We start from the raw sequence: 21,241 nt of genomic DNA on the forward strand, positions 1-21,241 counted from the left end.
TATAAACCATAAGTGCGAACTAGCTGCAGGTAATGTGATTTTTTTTTCTCTCATTTGCGTAACGCAAAAAAAATAATAATAATTGTATGTATTGTTTGTCTATTTTTTTTAAATTATAGTTGACAAAAATAAATAATAATGTGACCTGTTGAATTTCCCCCTTGTATTTTGGTCTTACATATTTCCCAGGTGTCATCAAGTCACTGAGAAACATACACAAGCAGTTATGAGTAGGCTTCAGTATTTTCTGTTCATTCTGGCGTTTGAAGCATGCTGTGTGCATTGGGATTTATGTTTTACTTGGATGACATCAGACATGTGTAGGTCAGGGTCTGTCAGTGGGGGGCCTGGGGTTTTAAGAGCCCATCAAAACCGAATGTATATGCTGTTGATAGTAAAGGAATGGGGGTTGTTTGGCCTGAGGTAAACTGTGAAGTACTGAGAGTTTAAACACAGCTGTGAGAATGGACACATATGACCAGCAGACCCTGAAGCTATACGCGTGTAGGAGCCCAGCCTGTTTTTCGTAGGGGGTCTGTTTAGAAAACTGCAGAAACAATGATAAAAGACGAAGGATAAAATAAAGGAACTAAAAAAACGTGTGCATGCCAAGATGTCTGTGTGTCTTTATGTTCATCTGGTTAAAACATACAAAAAACTAAGCACGTCCTGTCGGATGTTGATAAGACGTTCTGCAGCTGGATTTTGTGATGTTTAAAATCTAGGTTTTGTTTATGTGAATCTTGCTGTTTCAAGATGTTAATTAGATGTTTGTACAGGAAAAGCATGTTATAAATGGAACATGATGACAAACATTCTAGTTTACATGCTCTTTTATAGGCACCTCATCTGCAATCATGTAAATATAAACCTTGTTCACTTCTTTTGTTTTGCGGCATTAGCATTCCTGATTCTGACATTATCATTTCAGAGATGTCATGTCCATTCAAAGTGAGCTTTGAATGGACATGACATCTCTGAAATGATAATGTCAATTCATTTCTATATAACATTAGCTATAATTCATTCGCTGTTGGAATAACCATGGAAAGGAAACTGTATAGAGCCTAATTATAAATGTCTAATGTTATTATTAAATTGTAATCATGTTTAATACAAATTCAGTCCCATTCAACATATTTTATTAGCCTACATCTACCCGTGTCTGGCTGTGGCCTAAAGAGGGTTTTATGATTAATACATTTGGCTGCTTTTAGCCTTATCCTGGCATTGGTTCACCCTTCACCTATGATCTCACTTAAGTTACATAAGGATTACATAATCATAGAATATTGATTTTCGATTTGAATTCATTCATTTAAAATTAGACACTTCAAGCTCAGATACAGAAAAGACTGTACCTCACTTTGGTTTCATACGGATTACTGTATTTTTCAAGGCTATAAGTCGCACCTGAGTCGCTTCAGTCCAAAAATACGTCATGATGAGGAAAAAACATATATAAATCGCACTGGACTATAAGTCGCATTTATTAAGGAACAAAGAACCAAGAGAAAACATTATCGTCTACAGCCATCACAGGACCAGCCAAACTATGAAAAAGAAGTGCGACTTATAGTTCGGAAAATACGGTACATAATCAGAGAATATTCGTTTTCTATTTGAACTCGTTAAAAAGTAGACACAAGCTTTCTTTAGACATATTTCTCAAGTCTCTGTTTCAAATATTCGCTGAGTTTGTGACGTGTAGAAAGTTGCTCACAGAGACCTAGACGGCAGAAAGTGCACCGTTTGTTCTGTTTATTACCTAAATTAAATTACCTAAAAATGAGCAGTAATCCCTTACTTTACTTTTTCAGTGGATAAGTAATTGAATTACAGTAATGCGTTAGACGTTACACCATACAGTGATGTTGATTTTTTGCTGATTAATATTTTTGTGGAAACCATGATGCATTTTTTCAGGATTATTTGATGAATATGAAGTTCAAAAGAACAGCATTTGTTTGAAACAGATTTTTCCTTTGTAACAACATGAAAGTCTTATTTTTATTTATTTTTATCTTACTGACCACAAACGTTTGAATGCAAATTTACATTATATCAAAATATTTAAGAGAATTGAATATTCTTAATTATAAAACATAGATTTGATTAGATTAACCCTTCTTTCACATTTTTAAAAAACCTTTTAACCATTGTAAAATCAATTTTGCACACACCCTTAGTTAACTTAAATTCATAAATGTGTTGAACTTTTTTTTTTTTACTTTACTATTAAAGGGAGAAAAAATTATGTGTTAGAACTTGGAAGTGTAACAGAAACAAAATGCAGTACTGTGTATTTTTGTAAAGGCAAGTAAAGACACACAGGTGAAGCATTTGTACCTCAGATTCATGTCCCAGTATTTTTTCTTTGCTCTGTTCTATGGGCCGTGCCATTTGTCAGAGGAGCTCATCGATCACAGGAGAGCAAGATAAATGTGCCTTCTCTTATATCCTTTCCCTTTCTTCTTCTTTGGTTTTTTCAGTCTTGTTTTCTGTTCTGTCATGAACTGATATGGGTGGATTGATTGAGGACAGCAGTTGATGGAGGGAATGTGAGCAGACAAACATCTCTAAACCCTGAGAGGAAACGGGAGGTTAACCTCTCTCAGAGTCTGTGTGTGGCCTCTGGGTTTCTCAAATACACATGAATGCATATGCCTGTGAATCTTAAGCCTATTGGGGTCTTCAGTTGTTCATGCTGTGTCGTTGCCCAAGAATGAACAAACATCACAATACAACCATAGCAGTCCTGATTTCACAAGTCAGAATCACAGTCATGATATGCTGGATTTGACCCTTATGTGTACAGATCATCTTTTTCTACACACACATTTGTTCCTGTGGGTCAAATAACTGAGAGTTTATGGATGATGCTTTGCATGTTACGGTTGGCTAAGGTTAAGGGGGTGTAGGACATAATACGTACAAACATAATTCAGGTGTGTCAAGCTCCTCTGCTTTGGAGGAAAACAATAAGGAGTAAAGCAAGACCCCCAATTTTTTTCTTTGGTAAAATGTGTAAATGTATCCTGTCCTTTTCCCTGTAGGGTTGAGTGTGTGTGTGTGTGTGTGTGTGTGTGTGTGTGTGTGTGTGTGTGTGTGTGCCTGGACATGTTTGCTTAGAGATTTCGCCTTAAGTTGCACTCTTTGTCCTGCTTCAAATAGCTCAATTCATTTCCACTGAACAAGTTGCAAAGGAATGTCAAGGTGTGCTATTGAGAGGGGCTTGTTGCTCCTTGTAGTGGAGGTTTGCTTAACTTAAAGGAGAGGGGCCTGAATTCACATATATAGCTTATGTTTTCACTCCTCACCAGGTGGGTTAAGCATCCTGAAAAGAGGGGGACAAAGGTGGCAGATCTCCTCAGGGACAGGATCAGACATTTAAAATTGAAAGAGAGGTGCTGGATTATCCTTCTCCCCTTTCTACATTGCCACCTGCTGTCTGCTTTAATCTGGAAGGTAGTAGTTATGGAATAGAGTAATTACTTGACACTTAAATTTGCGCCATATATCTGTGTGCCCCTCAAGACCCATAAGTCAGCTGCTTATTTGTCATCTAAAAGGTTAGTTCACCAAAAAATGATGTTCAGGATAAAGTGTGCAACAACGCTGATGGAAAATGGTAACTGTGGGAGAAGAATCGCTAAATAAATTATTTTATTATTGTTATCTTTGCACACAGGAAAGTATTCTCGTAGTTTTGTAAAATTGCTACTTTTCTGTCTGTGGAGGGTCAGAGAGTGCTCAGATTTCATCAAAAAATATCTTAATTTGTGTTCTGAAGATGAGCAAAGGTCTTATGGGTTTGGAACGTCATTCTTTTCTGATTCTGATTATTTTATTCAAAAATCACCCCCCCTCCCATGATTGTTACCTTTTTACAGTATTGCTGAAGTGTAATTAGTAATGATCCAGAAAGGAAATATCTAAAGTGAAAAAAAATAAATAAAATAATGGGACACGGTTAAAAGTACTACCAAATGAAGATTTGAGAGAAGCTCAATTTCAACCAGTCAAATTTAAAAAATATATTTGCACCTACTATTATTATTTTTTAAATTATTATTGTAATTGTAATGTATTGTAATCATTTTCAGAATAAAATAGGAATACACATAGAAATATAATAATAGAAAACACATTTTTGGATTTTGGAATTCTGTTTCAGTCTCATATTCTCAAATGTTTTGTACATTTTTCACAAAATCATTCATTCTTTGGTTTCCGGGATTGTTTTGTGTATGTGTTTGCCTTTTTCTGCAGTCAGACTAAGGTCAGTATTTGGTCAGGATTTGTCTTGCGTAATTTTTTTCCTCCTCTCTCTCAGTTACTACTTCTATCTGAATCCCTCTCTACAGATTTTCTGGCCTGTTTCTGTCAGAGCATTTAGTGGTAAACAGGAGATCAGTAGAAGAGAGGCCGAGGCCTGTCCAGGGCAATCCCGGCTTTCTAACCTACTTTTTACTGGTTTCCTCTCATGTACCCCATTTTTTTCTATCCGCACTCATTATCTTACTCCTGCTTTCACTCTCTTTATATCCCCCCATTATAAGCCTGAGCCAAAACTTCACAGAAAAAATGCGGTCACAAGTTAGAAAAGTCGCAGGCTTTGTGGAGTCATGTGACGTTCTGAGTGGAGACAGGTTTTCACAGGGGGGCTTATATCACCCACACACACACACACACACACACACACACACACACAGACACTGTACACACATGCCCTTTGTGATTAGTAAATAAGGTCTTGGTTATCAGTTTAAGACCTTTGAGGATTTTTACTAGATGGCTGTCCGAACACCCCTGACCCTTTGGGCAAGTACCACTGCCCAAGACCTCATGGGGCCCTCATCCCCGCTTGTCTGCACCTTTTCATCCTTTAATCAAAGTGAAATGTTATCCAGTGACCTCTGAACTCCAGCAGGGGATGACCACTTAAAAGACCCTCATATGTGCAGCTTTCATTTATCACATTATTCACAGGTCTGCTGAATGAAGGGGATTGGATTTTACAAGAACATGTTGCTACCTCGAATCTGAATTTGTGCATATAATGTTTCTTGTGCTAAATGAAGAATGAGCAAAATAATCACATTACAACCCCAAGCCATGTCTACAGACCAGTACACTTAATAATAATATCAATAACACTATGTATTGTCTGTTATGGTATCTGGTTAGCTAATGACCCAACAAATGCATAAGTATTTTTTAAATAAAATGCATACTTTTATTCATTTAGAGCATTAAACGGATTAAACAAGATTAAAGGCAATAACTTAATACTGAAGTTTTCTAAATAAAACTGAGAAATGGCTGCTGAAAACTCTTCATTACCATCACAAGGATAAATTACATTTTAAAATATATTCAAATATAAATTGTAGTTTGTACTGTATTTTTAATCAAATAATTCCAGCACTGGTGAACTTCTTTAAAAAACTTCTCACCAACCCCAAAATTCAGTATGCATTTGGATTTGGCAATGAAATATTAGAGTCTGTTTAAACACTGTATGAATATAGAAGGTTGGGGGCTTTCAGAGAAAAAAAAAACAGCATTGAAAAGAGATAAATAATTGGGAAGGGTGAAACAAGCATGCTTTGGAATGTGATCTCAGCATGGGGCGAGGGGACAATAGAGCTCATATATATCTTTGTGTGTGTGTGTGTGTGTGTGTGTGTGTGAGCACGCTATAGTAAAAAGGCTTAAGTTTAGCATTTGGAATGTATAGGGTAACTAATCGTCTTTGCCAGTATGAACAGAATACATTTTTGTGAAGTAGATCTTTTGGTATGCTGTACCAGAGGCTAAAATCCAGAGCAGGGTTTTGTCTTTTGTTCCTCTGTGAGATCACATAGCACTTACTGCTGTGCAGGTGATCAACTCTAGCCTGCGGGAAGACAAAACAAATCAATCTTAGACTGACAGGCACTTTTACAAACTACGCTACAACCGCTTGCTGTTACACACGTCCACAAATATGCCGATATAATTTCATTGCAGTTTTGAAAAATCACTGATGTAATCTCTGTATTACTTCTCACTCATTTCAGAGTACAGTTATCTTTGTACTGTATTGACGTATGGCTTTGACAGTTGTACAGGATGTAATATGTCTCTCTATGTGCTTTTGTGTGTGCAGGGATCAAAGCTGCAGGAACCGTGTGCAGGCCGGGACTGTAGTGGGCCGTGTCCGTGTTTGCCCTTAAAGGGTAGCAGGGTGAGTGATGAAGAACTCTGTTTGCCAATGTTGAGACTGTTCATACCACTCTCTTGACCTCATCCAGTATATCATACATCACTGTTAACTGCAAATTTACCTTCAGAGCTGCACGTGCCTTCTGACTCACACACACAAACACATCTCCCATGTGCCAGGTCGATGCATGAATGAAAATCAACCAAAGAACGTATATCTAGATATTCATATCTTTCTTTTTATTTTCGAATCACGAATTTCAAACATTATTCTCTTTTATTCTTACTGCAATCTCATCGACACATTAGATATAGAAACAGCACTCAAGAACAAACATAGTGCAGGACACACAGCCGAGAGTTCATTGTTCAAACCAAATTGATTCGAGACTGTCTCAGATGCCCTGTTCACACATACCGCTGGAGGTTACAGGGTCACTGCACTGTTAATTGGTCATCACCTGGTCATAGCTTGTCATCGGTCTGATCATGTATGAGATGCATAACAATTTGAAATAGGATGCCTTTGTATTTTGACAAGATATCAGATAACTTTGACAAGGAATATGTTTTATTGGGCACACCCACATCACATTACTCATGTGATTGCTATATTAATCACAAAACATGGGCTTTTTTTTAGGCTTTCTGATTTTTAGGCACCATTAACTGAAGTCTGGTTAATTTATTTAGTCAGAACTCCTCCGAAAACGCATGACGTTTTAAATGTTTACAAAGTTATTCCAGATCATCAGAAGGCACATTTTCCCATGCGCCTCATGTGGAACTGATGAAGAAAAATGTCCATTTCCATTTCCCTGCTCTTTTCATACTCATAACTTGTCACTCTCAGTTGTTTTAGAAGAAAGTCACTTGGCAGTGTGTTAACGTCATATCATTGCTATCGAAACAAATGCAAAAAGCAGATATTACCCTGACTGAACAAACACATCTGATTTGAGTGCCTGCAAAATAAGAGTAGACAGTAGGGTCTTAAGATTAAGACATATTTCATTCTAAAAACTATTAAAGCTGCAGTAGGTAACTTTTGTAAAAATATTCTTTTTACATATTTGTTAAACCTGTCATTATGTCCTGACAGTGGAATATGAGACAGATAATCTGTGAAAAAAATCAAGCTCCTCTGGCTCCTCCCAGTGGTCCTATTGCCATTTGCAGAAACTCCATCGCTCCCGGTAAAAAATAACCAATCAGAGCTGCGGTCCGTAACTTTTTTTGTGTTCAAAATTTTGAAAAATGTATATAATAAGCGAGTACACCATGAATCCATTTTCCAAACCGTGTTTTTAGCTTGTCCTGAATCACTAGGGTGCACCTATAATAAGTGTTTATATTCGGCTTATTTTAGATTGCTTCGGGGGTACCGCGGCGGAGTAACCCAGTACCTTTGTGATTCTTCATAGACATAAACAGAGAGAAGACGTTCCGGCTACGATGTTCTTCCGCAAGACGCAAGCAGTTCTGTTTATTAACCGCTAGAGCGTCAAAAACTACCTACCACAGCTTTAAGGAAAATACTTTATTTACACACTTTGAATCTATGCTATTTTTTTCTACCTGATAGACTCGTTGGCAAAAGTTATACAGTGTTATACAGTGCCAGAGGAATAATTTGGTAAAGTACAATGCATTAGGAAAGAGCCAGAACAGAAATATTCATACCCAGTAGATATGGAGTTTCAGCTCACTTAAGGTTGCCAATCACAGAGATGTGAGGCATTGTGCAGGAGTGAGAGAGATGGGTGTTTGCCAAGAAGAGGTGTCTCCTGAACTGTGTATGTATTTGGAGTTCATCCAGGCCACTGTTGAGTCCTGCTCACTCACACCCAGTGTGCCATGACTGATAGTTGATTTTTACAGCAAAGTCTTTCAAAATCATACAAAAAAGATCATGATATTTCTTTGGTTGTATGAATATTCTCTAAGGTTCAAAGTTTGGGGTCATAAAGGTTTTATTTCAGTAAATAAATTAATGCTTTTATTCATCAAGGATGCATTGCATTGTGCTAAAGTGACAGTAAAGACTTTTAAATTTGCTACAAAATATTTCTATTTAAAAAAAAAGTGTTCTTTTGAACTTTCTATTCATCACAGAAAATAATATCAGTGTCCTCAAAAATATTAAGCAACATAATTTTTCACCATTGAGAATAATAAGAAATGATTTGTGAGCCCTAATTAATCATATGAAATGATTTCTGAAGGATCATGTGACACTGAAGATTGGAGTATTAGCTGAAGAAAACTCAGCTTTGCCATCACAGGAAAAAATTACATTTTAAATATATTAAAATGTAGTTATTCAAAGTTAATGCTGAAATACTATTAATGTTAATTATTGAAGTAAAAAAAACATTGAAAATTTGACATTTCACTTTATATTAAATTTTTTTGTTAAGTACTTTTGATACATAAGATACTTTTTTCAAAAACTTGTAAAAATTTTACTGACCCCAAAATTTTGAATGGTGCATTTTTTTATGTTGCTATGCACATGAACTGTTATCATAGAAAGGCATGTAGTGAGAGGTTGGGAATGAGAGCTGAGAGCTTTTTGACCCTCCATAGACAGCAATGCAACTGCAATGAAGCGTAGCAAGGACAATGGTAAACATAGTCATATATAGTTCAACTGTAATTTTACGAAGCTATAAGAATACTTTTTTTGTGCAAAGAAAACAATAATAACATAATTTAATCAACAATTCTTCAGTTCCCGAGTTACTGCCTTAGTTACCTCAGAACGTAATCAACGTAATCACTGTAGTTTAACGTTCAGCGAACACACGCTGTCTACGAAACGTAAACAATGCTGATTACATTTATTATGTTCTGGGGTGCTCTTCAAAATGGTGGAAGTCTGTAATGCGGGGAGAAGAATTGTTGAATAAATTATGCTATTACTGTTTTTCTTTGCGCAAAGAAAACAATAATTGCCAGCCTACGGATGGTCAGAGAGCTCTCAGATTTGATCAAAAATACCTTAATTTGTGTTCTGAAGATGATCAAAGGTCTTAAGGGTTTAGAACGACATGAGGGTAAGGAGTTAATGGCAGAATTTTCATTTTGGGGTGAACAATCCTTACCATGATACCATTATCAAGGTCTGAAATAAGCATCATCGCTTTAACACACAAATACAGATCTCAAATACAGATCAATGATTCATCAGGTCAAACCACAGCACACCAACACCCACAAACCATAAATACTCAGACAAACTTTGGTTAATGATGGTGCAGATTAATACCACAGTATGAAACAGTGTGAGTTCTTGTGTATGTTGTATGTCTCAAATCATCAGCATCCCTTTGATGTCAATTTTAAAGTCTTTTTACATAAATAAGTTAATACATTCATATGAGATGAAGCTCTTTTTTGTCTGAAAACAAAAGCATGGTGCCCCTGACCGTGGCCAGCATGTTTGAGTCATCTGACCATGTGACAAAATACAGTAAATATTTTTTGGCATGTCAATTTGCCTTTTTCCTTTTTTCTGCATTTTTTCAGTTTTTCCCCTTGAGAATTCAGAATAAACACAGAAAGACATGCATACACATAGTCAGAATGCAAGCGCATCATACCACATCCGTTCCATCATCCTTGAGGCATGCCAAGATGTTGGCACACAAGAACTGCTCTTAATGTCAGATTTATGTTTACTTGTGTTCCATTCACACCTCCAGGATGAGAGTTGTATTTTATGAGCATGAGAGCACGCATGCCAATCATAGCTACCTGCATGATTTCTACATGACAGTGATAAGACATAGTCTTGAGAAATCAGCAGCTGTTTTGCTGTTTGGAACCACAAACTCTAATTAACAGACAGGATAACAAATGAAGGGAAAAGTTGCCACATCCTTTTCTGATATAAACATTGCCACATGCTTACAACATGATTTATTTGAAGTACTGCAGGGTTTTCCACAGGCAGGGGTGACGGTAAATAACCATAAAAGAAAGAACAGGATGTTTCCACTCGCTTTAGTCTGCTAGTATAATTTCAGGATAAAGTGTGGAGGAAGATACTGTAGTAGTGTTTATTTTCATAGTTATTGAAAGAACAGACTCAAAGCTTCCTTTTTTTGGCCTTGAGTCGCTCAGGGTTTGACATGCATGTTTGGTGCTGCAGTCAAGCATGGTTAAGATACAACATAAACCCACTGTGTTATATCACAAGTAGTTTAACATCAGAGACAGAGACCTCGTGACCCAGTAGGCCTTGCCCTGTCAGTGTCTGAACCCTTGCAACTCAATGCACCCAGCACTGACTCAAAGTGGGCACAGTGTCAAGTCTGAATGGAGCTGCAGTCAGTGTCCAGGGCAGAAAAAAATCGGTGTGGTTGTTTAGCTACCTATATGCCCATTGCCATTACCTTTGATTCCAGTAATCCATCTACACAAAAGACACGGCCTGAGTGGGTAAACCATCTTTGAGCCTGACTTCACCACCACCAATAGAGCTGCGGCCCCCAAAAACAACAGGAGCCAATGTGATGCAATGCAAAGTGAGTGAGCTCTGAAAAGTGCAGTCAGCCGTACTGGGAATGTCTGCTTCAGAGGAGCACAAAAACAGACAGAGAGAGAGAACGGGAGAGGTTAGCAGTTAATCATACGTTTATTTGCATCATCGGTTAGGGGCAAAATATGCAGAATAATGCTGAATTTAAGTTTAAATCATTGTTAAAAATATAAATAAATAAAAAACAGAGACAGTTGGAGGGATACGGAGAGAGCACAGCCTTTATTTGATTAACAGTATGCTGTACATTTTTTTCCCCTTTTTTTGCAAACCACCACAAAGAATTATAAATTTAACACATAGAGACTTCCATAACTTCAGTGAAACCCTATGCAAACCTAGCTGCTAGGTGTGTGAACGTACAAAAAGCTAACCAGCGGGGCACATTGCTTCATGAACATATATTGTATGTCACATGCATGAAATGTTTTGTTTTTGAAAGCTACTGCTAATAGTTTCATACTGTATATACACTATGTTCAAAAGTTTAGAGTTGAGAAGATTACTAATGTTGTGCTTACCAAGGTTGCATTTATTTGATCAAAATATAGTAAAAACAGCAATTTTGTCAAAATGATTAAAATGTTAAAGGACTTTTATTTTTTGAATACATTTTAAAATATGATTTATCTCTGTGTGGCAAAGCTGCCACTATCCCAGTCTTTATTGTCACATGATGCTTCAGAAATCACTCTAATATGATGAATTGCTCCTAAAGAAGCATATCTTATTTTTAGCAGTTTTGAAAACAGTTGTGCTGCTTAATATTTTTGTGGATTTTTTTTCAGGATTCCCTGATTAAAAGTTCAGAAGAACAGCATTTAATTGAAACAGACTTTTTTTTTATAATGTAAAAGTCCTTGCTCTCACCTTTGAACAATTCAATGCATCCTCGCTGAATAAAAGTATTACATTCTTTAAAAAATCTTACAGACCCCAGACTTTTGAACAGTAGTGTATATTAATGAGATGAGATGTTGCTGTTTTAAAAATTGAAAACTTTTAAAAACCTTTGTCTGACGTCAAGAATAAGTGGAGCTTCATAGAAAGTGTTACCGCTGTAGTTCTCAGACAAATACACATCTGTTTCCAGCTGTCTCATAGTCCTCCTTAAAGACAAACATCAGCCATGATGAGCCATCTTTAAAGAACGTTCTTCTTTGGTCAGCCACCCAACAAAAACAGGCGACCGTAGTGGTCTCGTTTGGACCAATAACATCCGCATCCAGACAGGTCAGAGGTCGCAGGATGCTGACATAATGGTTGGGTTAAAGGCAGCCAAAGAAAAGCAACACTGGCTTTCATGTATAAAAAGCATGTGTGACCACTTTAGCTCCCCTGACTCAATCTGTCCACTCAGCCTCGTCTTTAACAGTGATAGGAGTCTTCATATTGTCTCGATTAGGATTATGAAAATACACTTTGTCTTTCTGGCAGTACATACTTATATTTGCCATTACCTTTTGAGGAGAAATAAAAATCACATAAGAACACACAGATGTGCAGTTTTATCCCCTTTTTGTTATCGGTTTCATCCCCATACCCCATACCCCATTCCCTTTTAGAGGGGGCTGCCTCAAATACAACCAAATGTATATACTACAAACCAAACAAATGTGAGTCATGGGTTTAGGCTACAGATGATTTAACCAAACAGCTTAAATAGAAAGAGTCTCATGCATCATTCAGTATGCGTGTTTACATGCACAGTTATAATCATACTATAATCAAAATGTGTCTTTCAATGCATGCACGCAATTGAGGCCAATTGTAGTCCAATGAACATGCAAAACTTGAAAAAAACTTAGTGCTATTATTTGTAAGACTGGCATAAATGCAGTCTAAAGGAATAAGCAATTTATATGATGAATTAATTATTGTCTAAGTCTGACTGAAATGTTACATTTAAAATGCATGTAAACCAAGTCTCTGTAAACGGCTGGGTGTCGTGTTGATCCAGATCAAGAGGAATTAACCAGCATTTCTAATAGTTTATACAATCCTGACCCAGTGTATTTAAGTGTTACAGATTAGTTTAAACAAGACTCATAAAGTTCCATCCAGATGTAAATTATTTACACTTCCTGCTTGTTTGCTTTATATTTTTTGTATTTGGCGTTGTTCTAAAGCGTAAGCATCTACAATAAGATGAAAGGAGGGGAGAGGTCATTTAAAAAAAAACAACAACATGACCTTTGGACCTAGTGACCTTTGACCCCTGGGGTGACATCTTGATCTACTGTACCAGGGTGAATTTATTAGAAAGTGTCTTAGTTAAAAAACACTTTTTTGCATGAAAGCCAGTTGAATTTATGTAAATAAGACTGTCCCCTACTGGAAATCACATGTAAGTACAAGAGCAATTTTGATAGAAATTGTAACATTTGCATAGTAAAATGGATGTGGTTTTAATGCATCATATTCATGCCAGCATATATGCAATATGACTGTACATATAACAGGATAAGATAATACTGTTTACTGATAATACTGATTTCAGATGTATAATCTGATATGAGGTTATCTCATTTGATCTACATGCTGGTAGATTGCAAAAAACTGTGTAATAAATACATTGCTCTCTCTCCATTTCTCTTCTTAAACCTTTTAATTCTTTGCCTGTGCATTGTTATTGCATACACATAGTTTATGGAGTCTTTATGTCTAAATGTTTTATTCATGGATAACAGACACATACAGTGTTTTGCTTGGGATATATATATATATATATATATATATATATATATATATATATATATATATATATATATATATATAGCTAGTGATGTGAAAATAGCTCAAGGCCAGCTATTTTCCCCGTCATGATAGATGATAGCGTTCTGTCCAGAGCCAAACTGTTCCTAGTTTTGGTTTTGTTCAAACCTACCATGGAGTACACTCTCTGCATCTGCAATGCCACAGTACTTTAAGTGAGAGCCCTCTACCCCTCCACCCCTGTCATCCAGGCATCAAAATGTGTATTCTCTCTCTCTCTCTCTCTCTCTCTCTCTCTCTCTCTCACACACACACACACACACACAGACACATACACACACAAACACAGCTTGACATATATATATAAATAAAAACTCATCCAAGCATGCACAGAAACACATTTATTTGTATTATGATGCTAAAAAAGACCTGAACAAAATTAACAAACCAGGTAAATGTTTCCGGAGAGTAGATATTTGTAGACAAATAAAGGCCTCACATTAAACCATTAGCATTAAATGGACAGCTGTTTATAAAGGTTGCACGCACACTTGAACACACCGTGACTCATTCATATTTTACATTTGCATGTCTGTGGGGTTAAATTATGAACAAGAGAAAGACTGCTGAGTCAGAGCTTGTGTGTTTTCACTGCTGTCTGCCTGGCACTGCTGCTTCTTTCGCTTCTGCAGGCAGGGTGGTGTTAAATTTGGTTATCATGGCTGAATCACTCAGTCCGCACCCTGCCACTTTTTGATGTGTTTCCTAAAGCTGCTTCCATCACCGCTCCCGATGAACACACGGCGCGACAGGTAAAATCACGCCTGAGCCTCGCTGCCCACAAACAATGGTTCCTACCAAATCCTCAGAGCCAACAGGACTGAGCCGGGGGAATCTGTTGGCTCATGGATTCTGTCGGCCGTTCCGACAGGAAGTGAGGTGCATGCTCGCTAGCCAGGCGAGTAAGGCTGGGCGGCTTAGAAAGGCAGAATGAGGTCTATTGTATCCATTGTGAGGGGCCAGATTTGTGCCACAAACGGAGCAGTCTAGTGTGTGTTAATTTGGCTGGAAGTCATTTTTTCCATCTTCGTGTTGTTAATATCAGTTTATACAAGTTGAAACCCTATTAAGCGGTGTGTGAAGGAGACAGATGAGAGCAGATCACAGTCTTGAAATGACTTGTTGTGATAGAAAAGAGCGCTTTAGTGATTTTAAAGTTTTGTTGGTGGAATGCAATTCAAATGATTATCAGAATAGTCCACTAAGTGAGCACACAACTTAGCATAAACAACTAGATTTCTATGTTTTCTAGAAAAATGAAGTCACCAATCAATTCCTGTTCCTACAGGGCTGCTTCCCGTGCTTAGGTATGTTTTAAAGCATGTCAGCTGGTTTCAGCTGGTCCTGAGCTGATTATAAGCTGGTTATGAGCTGGTCCTGTTTCAAGTTTCAAGAACTTTGCTTTTCAGCAAAAGCAGTAGTTGTCGAGGGTGGAAAAGAGAAATATACAACTTGGTTTGTTGTGGTACTGTTGTGAATGGCAGCGGAGACTGACCTGAAAGAGAAGAAATTAAATAAATTCATTATTTTTGTTTTCTTTGCACACACACACACACACACACACACAAACATTCTCGTAGCTTCATAACATTACAGTTGAATCACTGATGTCACATGGACTATTTTAACAATATCCTTCCCTTACGAAAGGAAAATATATTTACCAATATATTTCTTAAAATATATTGTGATATATTGTTATATATTATTTTCCCTTTTTATTTTCTAATATTTTATATATTTGAATACATTAAATAATATATTGATGATACATATATTATATAATATGTTGCAAAATATACAAATGATTGCCTCTTTCAATATATTGCAATATATTGGAAAAAAAAAAATATATATATAAGAATATATGCCTAATATATTACACGATATTTTCCAATATACTGCAATATATTTTTGTTTCATAAGGGTTTCTATGTTTCTTGGCCCTTGAATGTGGTATTTGTGTTGTTGTCTATGTATGGTCAGAAAGCTTTCAGATTTCATCAAATATATCTTAATGTTTGTTCTGAAGATGAACAAAGTTATTAAGGGTTTGGACATTAGAGTAAGTAATTAATCACAGAATTTTTATTTTTGAGTAAACTATCGCTTTATTGTTAATTTCTCCTTTACTACATTATTAAACTCAAAAGCTGTCTGTTAATATTTAATGGACATGAGCTAGGGCTGTGCAATTAATCGATTATTCCTCCAACGATTATGAAAATACAGTAAACGAGATAAAATGATTATTTGGCCCCATTCTGCCCACTTCTGCAGCGCTGTGCTTTCGTTCCTCCATAAAAGCCCAATTTCCCGTGAAAATCAATAAAATCATGTAACGTGACATTTGCAAAATGGAAAATGCTTGTTTTATTGAAGTACATTTATTCATTTTTGAAAGCGGGAAAGAGAACTTGCGCTGCTCCTCAGGAATAGAAATGTGCTAGTAGCCCCCGGCATCAGGGTTGAGAACCATTGCTATATATTACCAAGAACAAGTTTATTTGATTGTTTTGCTCATTTGCTTGTCTGTTCATTTATTTGTTCTCCACTGAACATATGTAGGAGATCTTCAACAGACTCATAGCATTCAATAACAGGTGAAAATTATACTGTATATTACTCAACTGCACACAGATCTTGTCTAATACTTGGTGGTTTCCCAGTACCAACCACTGTTAAACCTCAAACCAAGACAGCAAGTCTGGTTTAGCCTCAGATTGAATGTTCAGCAGCTGACTGCTGATGTGGGCAAGAAGTTACACATTCCTTCTCTCTTCATCACTGTCAGAGGAATAGCTTGAAGGATAAAATGAAACCACATTAAGTGAAACTTCCTACAGAAGACCTTATGGAAAGCTGATGCATCTATAGTTTCTGTTCTATTGTTCTGTTTTGCGCCACACTTACACTCTATACTTCTTTACTGTGGTTGAAGAGCCTTGTAAGAATCCACACGGTGATGGCACATAGATGCATACCGATTCATGCTGAAAAGAGCCTGCAGCTGATTGCTTGAATCTAAAAATGTGCATACACCACCAAGGATCATGGGATTTTTGTGGCTGTAATCCTTTTAAGATCTCAGTTCTTTTTGTTTTGTTTTGTACCATGTGGAGAGCTACAGAGAATGTTGATACTGTAGTTCCAGTAAAGTTGAAAACCTTTCCTACGCAAGCAGAATGATTTAATTTAGACACTGTGTTTTAAATGTAATCATGAAATGAGAAACCAAATTTGCCTTGATCCTTTGGAATATAAGAGGTCTTTGTACCATTAAAACGTCCTGCAAGTTTCATAGCTTAAGACGTCCTCCCCATTATAAACGAGCCATTTATTTAATCAAGCTCTAAAAACAGCTCGTTCTGGATCCATGGTAAGAAGTGATGTCACGGTGCGAAGTGACGTTCCAACCATTTGCATATGACCGCCTCCAGCACAAGACAACTACGCTCATTTCGGATCGTTGTCGCGCCGCGCGCCTCACAAGTGTTCAGTCGACGGACAGCGAGTGGGTCTGTGTACAGGAAAATTACAATGCCACGCAGATGTGTTGTTCCTGGCTGTGGACAAACAACATCTTTGAATACGCTGCCGAAAGATCCTGACGTCAGGGAAAAATGGATGCAGTTTATTTGTATAAGAGAATTTTGAAAATATGTCGCCTTTCTAGTAGGCCTACATGTAATAGAAGATTAAAAAGTGAGTGAAAAGTGAAGTGACATTCAGCCAAGTATGGTGACCCATACTCAGAATTTGTGCTCTGCATTTAACCCATCCGAAATGCACACACACAGAGCAGTGAACACACACACACACACTGTGAGCACACACCCGGAGCAGTGGGCAGCCATTTATGCTGCGGCGCCCGGGGAGCAGTTGGGGGTTCGATGCCTTGCTCAAGGGCACCTAAGTCGTGGTATTGAAGGTGGAGAGAGAACTGTACATGCACTACCCCCCACCCACAATTCCGTCCGGCCCGAGACTAGAACCCACAACCCTTCGATTGGGAGTCCAACCCTCTAACCATTAGGCCACGACTTCCCCAAAAATGTTGCCTTATCAATGCTGCATCTTCAAATATGGCCTGTGCATGCATTTTTGTCCACGGTACACCCTATCATTTCATTGAAATTAGGTAAATAATGTTGAACTGTTAGCATATTAAGCTATAGAATAATTATGCAACAATAATCCGTTTTCAAGTGTCTCGGGTTACAATTTTTTTATTAATTCAAAAAAGTTTCACTTTCCATGTGGAAACGGGCTGATCCAGTCTTCGTTGTTGTGGTGATGGTTCATTTTCCTCTGATTCCTCATCTGATTCCGGCTCAAACATATAAGGTTTTATCATTGCAAGAGCCATCGCTTCGAATGCATCACTCGCTACTAAACAGTTACGCTCAATCCGCAAATGTTCCGTCAAATGTCGTTAGCCAATCATACCAGTGGGCGTTAATACTGAACTCTTAAAGGGGAAACAACCCAAAACAGACTGTTTGAATCAAAGGATGAGAAACAGGGTGGGAAAATGTCATAATTCACTACATTTTAAAAGTTTTTTTTTTTTTTTTTTTAACTATAGTAATACTATAATTGCACCTAGGGGACCATAATAATAAAATAAAAAAAACCATGTCATGACCCCTTTAATTTAGACACTGTGTTTTGAATGTAAGGCTTATTCAGAGTGACTAACCACAATACCACAGCTCTAACAATATTTTTTAATGCTGCTTATTATTATTTCTTAGCAATATAAGCTTTAACTTGCCTCGGATAATTGCGGTCATGCATATGCTCATTTCCAGCCTTGTTTTATATGGGAATAATTCATAATGAGGATCTGACTGAGTGGCTGTATTTGGCCAGTCTTCACTCTTGAAATGCAGTGACAGCCAGGCTCTTCTCTGAGAAGAAAATATCTTAAATTAAGTTTTTCTGGTCTGCTGAATCAAAGATGAGTATGTTGCCAAATGATACTTTCTGCTGTCAATGCTATGCCCTTTTATAACCAATGCCCTGAATAATCCCCTCAATCGTTGTGGACTCTATGTACAGAGACCAGCTGCACTGAGTTAAATGCTGGATTGTGTCGCCACCATTTGGTTAGCAGTGAGTGTTACTGGTGATTATGACAGTGAGGTCTAGTAATATTGCTATTCTTACTATGCAGATTATATATTATTATTTTTTATACACTTTCTGTTAAATCTGCCTATCTGCTAGATTAATAAAAAAATAAATGTATACACACACAGATATATATATATATATATATATATATATATATATATATATATATATATATATATATATATATATTTACAAATGAGGAATACAACAAACCGATTTATTTATGAAGGCTCTGTACATCTTTATCCCACACTAATTTTTTCTCCTTCTAGGGGCAACCAGGGGAATTTGGACAGGCAGGCAGCAGTGGTCCTGAGGGTCTCATTGGGGCCCCAGGGCCAGTTGGACCCAAAGGAGAAAAGGGCCATGTAGGACGAAGTGGGCCCTCTGGACCAAATGGAGATAAGGTCAGATTTCATGGAGGGCAATTATGATACATACAGATAGATATATGCGTTTCTATTTACCAATATTTTGAAATATTTTGTTAATGAAATGAACTGTGTACAGACGTATATGTGCCTTTATATTAAATCTAAATACAAAAATCAGTGTGTTGTGTACATGGTGTTTTATTTCTTTTTTGACAGGGCCCAATGGGTGTTCCTGGGTTTTCTGGTAATGATGGTGTTCCAGTGAGTACACAGCTCTTGTCTATTACCATAGTTTCACCCTTCTCTAAAAACCGTTAACTAAGCTGATTTTACTGTCCTGTTCAGGGACACCCTGGTCAGGAGGGGCCCAGGGGACCTCCAGGCTTGGACGGCTGTAATGGCACACGAGGTGATCCAGGCGATAGAGCCCGTGATGGATTTCCTGGTCTTCCTGGTGCTCCTGTAAGTTTGAGGGCTTTTTCTGCATTTCAAGAAGATTGTATCATATCATATTTACCAAACTGAATAATAGTTGACATTTCACTTATTAACTGAACAAATCATCTTATCAAAACCAGTTGAATTATTTTTGAGGATCACATATGTTTCTTTATTTAAAATGTAATTAAATAATGTCATACAAATATTTTAATTATAATTCAATATCAATAAACTATTATAAACAAAGCTCCATGCACCAGACACTAAGATATAAACTCAATTTTTATTATGATGTTGCATGCTCAGTTGCTTATTAGTGTAATCATTTTTGTCTGTAAGCATATCTGTGAAAATGTAGTGATGTTCCTAATATAAAAAATAGATCACTTTTCATATACAAACTTTTTTTTGCTTGATTTTAGGGCCTCCCTGGTCCAAAAGGTCTAAAAGGAGAACCATTTTATATAAATCTTTCTGGACAAGTAAGTTGCAGCTATTCTTTATGAAACCCGAGCAAATCACACATGTGAATACTTTATATGTATACACTCATACATGCATCCACATTCAGCATGTGTTGATACTGCAGCTCATGTGACTTATACTGCCAGCCCTGTTAATAATATGTGTTGTGAGGTAGTTCTGAGTGTGGAGTGCAGACCTGTCTGGGAAAATCCCTCTGTCATTTTCAACACCTGATGAATCTTTTATACATTATCTGTGATTTTACATCCTCCCGGGTGGGCCATGTGTGGATGTGCATGTTCTTAATGTTGCCACACATACAGTACATGTAAGGGGGTTAATAATCCTCTGCTGTTTCAACACTAAAAGAAGGCTGAGATGAACACTGATGACAATTTTTAGTGTTAAAAAGAGGTGTAGTTTACTCACTGTCATGTTTAATAAATAAAGACTAAAGCGTCTGGACTTCAAAATAACAAACAAATGAATGAATGAATGAACATATAAATGAATAAAACACTATAAAATATGATAAATAAGTGACCATTTAACTCAGTTGTAAATACAGTTTTTTTTTGCTTTTTGTGTTCTTTTTTCATCTTTAACATACCGTTCCTTTTCACTGTAATTATATGAAAAATGACAAGTACATTATTCAAAGCTTCTCCTTTTGTGCTCTATAGAAGAATGTGTAAAAAAGATGGGGGGGGGGGGGGTCTACCTTGGTCTCTTCTCATTTCTGTCCTATTTGGGATTTTGACTTTTTTTGTGCAGCCATATTTTGTCTTTTTATAACTATAATTTCTTTGTAAAATCCCTAGAATTTTTCCATCAAAGGCCCTCCAGGTCCAGTGGGATTTTCAGGTCTAATGGGGCTTAGAGGTCCAGATGGATTTGCTGTATGTATTATATCTTTACATCTACCTAGACTGTCTACAAAAACCATCTGTCTACAGTATAAAGACTGTAATCTCACTGTTCTCTCTCTCCGCAGGGTCTGCCGGGTCCACCTGGCCCTCCTGGACCTCCAGTAAGTTCAGCTGTCTAAGGAACAGTTTTTAAATAGCATTATGTTAAATAATCCTGTCATGTTCAATGCTTCATCCTCCTGTCAGACAGGGGGCAGTGTGCAAACATATATGTACATCTAAGAACTTGCTTTTGAATGAAAGGAAAGGATGCAATCATTACGGGTCCAAGAAGTCTTATAATTGTCTGCTTTATACTGTAGCTCCTGAAGAGCCAATTAATAAGTACAAATTTCCTTTTGTAAAAGTGATCTCTTACTCCA

At 37.0% G+C, this 21,241-nt stretch overlaps 1 protein-coding gene across 6 annotated transcripts in view; it reads left to right on the plus strand.

The window, feature by feature from the left end:
• The window catches only part of LOC127961635 (collagen alpha-6(IV) chain), a 90,338-nt gene that overhangs the window by 37,001 nt on the left and 32,096 nt on the right, over window positions 1–21,241 (plus strand). For all 6 annotated transcript variants that reach the window (XM_052560840.1, XM_052560841.1, XM_052560843.1 and 3 more), the window contains exons 4-10: window positions 6,155–6,232; window positions 18,943–19,077; window positions 19,261–19,305; window positions 19,390–19,506; window positions 19,908–19,967; window positions 20,772–20,849; window positions 20,945–20,980. In XM_052560840.1, the coding sequence (XP_052416800.1) occupies window positions 6,155–6,232; window positions 18,943–19,077; window positions 19,261–19,305; window positions 19,390–19,506; window positions 19,908–19,967; window positions 20,772–20,849; window positions 20,945–20,980 (549 nt within the window). The remainder of the gene's footprint in view (window positions 1–6,154; window positions 6,233–18,942; window positions 19,078–19,260; window positions 19,306–19,389; window positions 19,507–19,907; window positions 19,968–20,771; window positions 20,850–20,944; window positions 20,981–21,241) is intronic.

The sequence above is a fragment of the Carassius gibelio genome, chromosome B7 (genome assembly GCF_023724105.1).
Source record: "Carassius gibelio isolate Cgi1373 ecotype wild population from Czech Republic chromosome B7, carGib1.2-hapl.c, whole genome shotgun sequence".
In the NCBI taxonomy this organism is placed as follows: Eukaryota; Metazoa; Chordata; class Actinopteri; order Cypriniformes; family Cyprinidae; genus Carassius; species Carassius gibelio.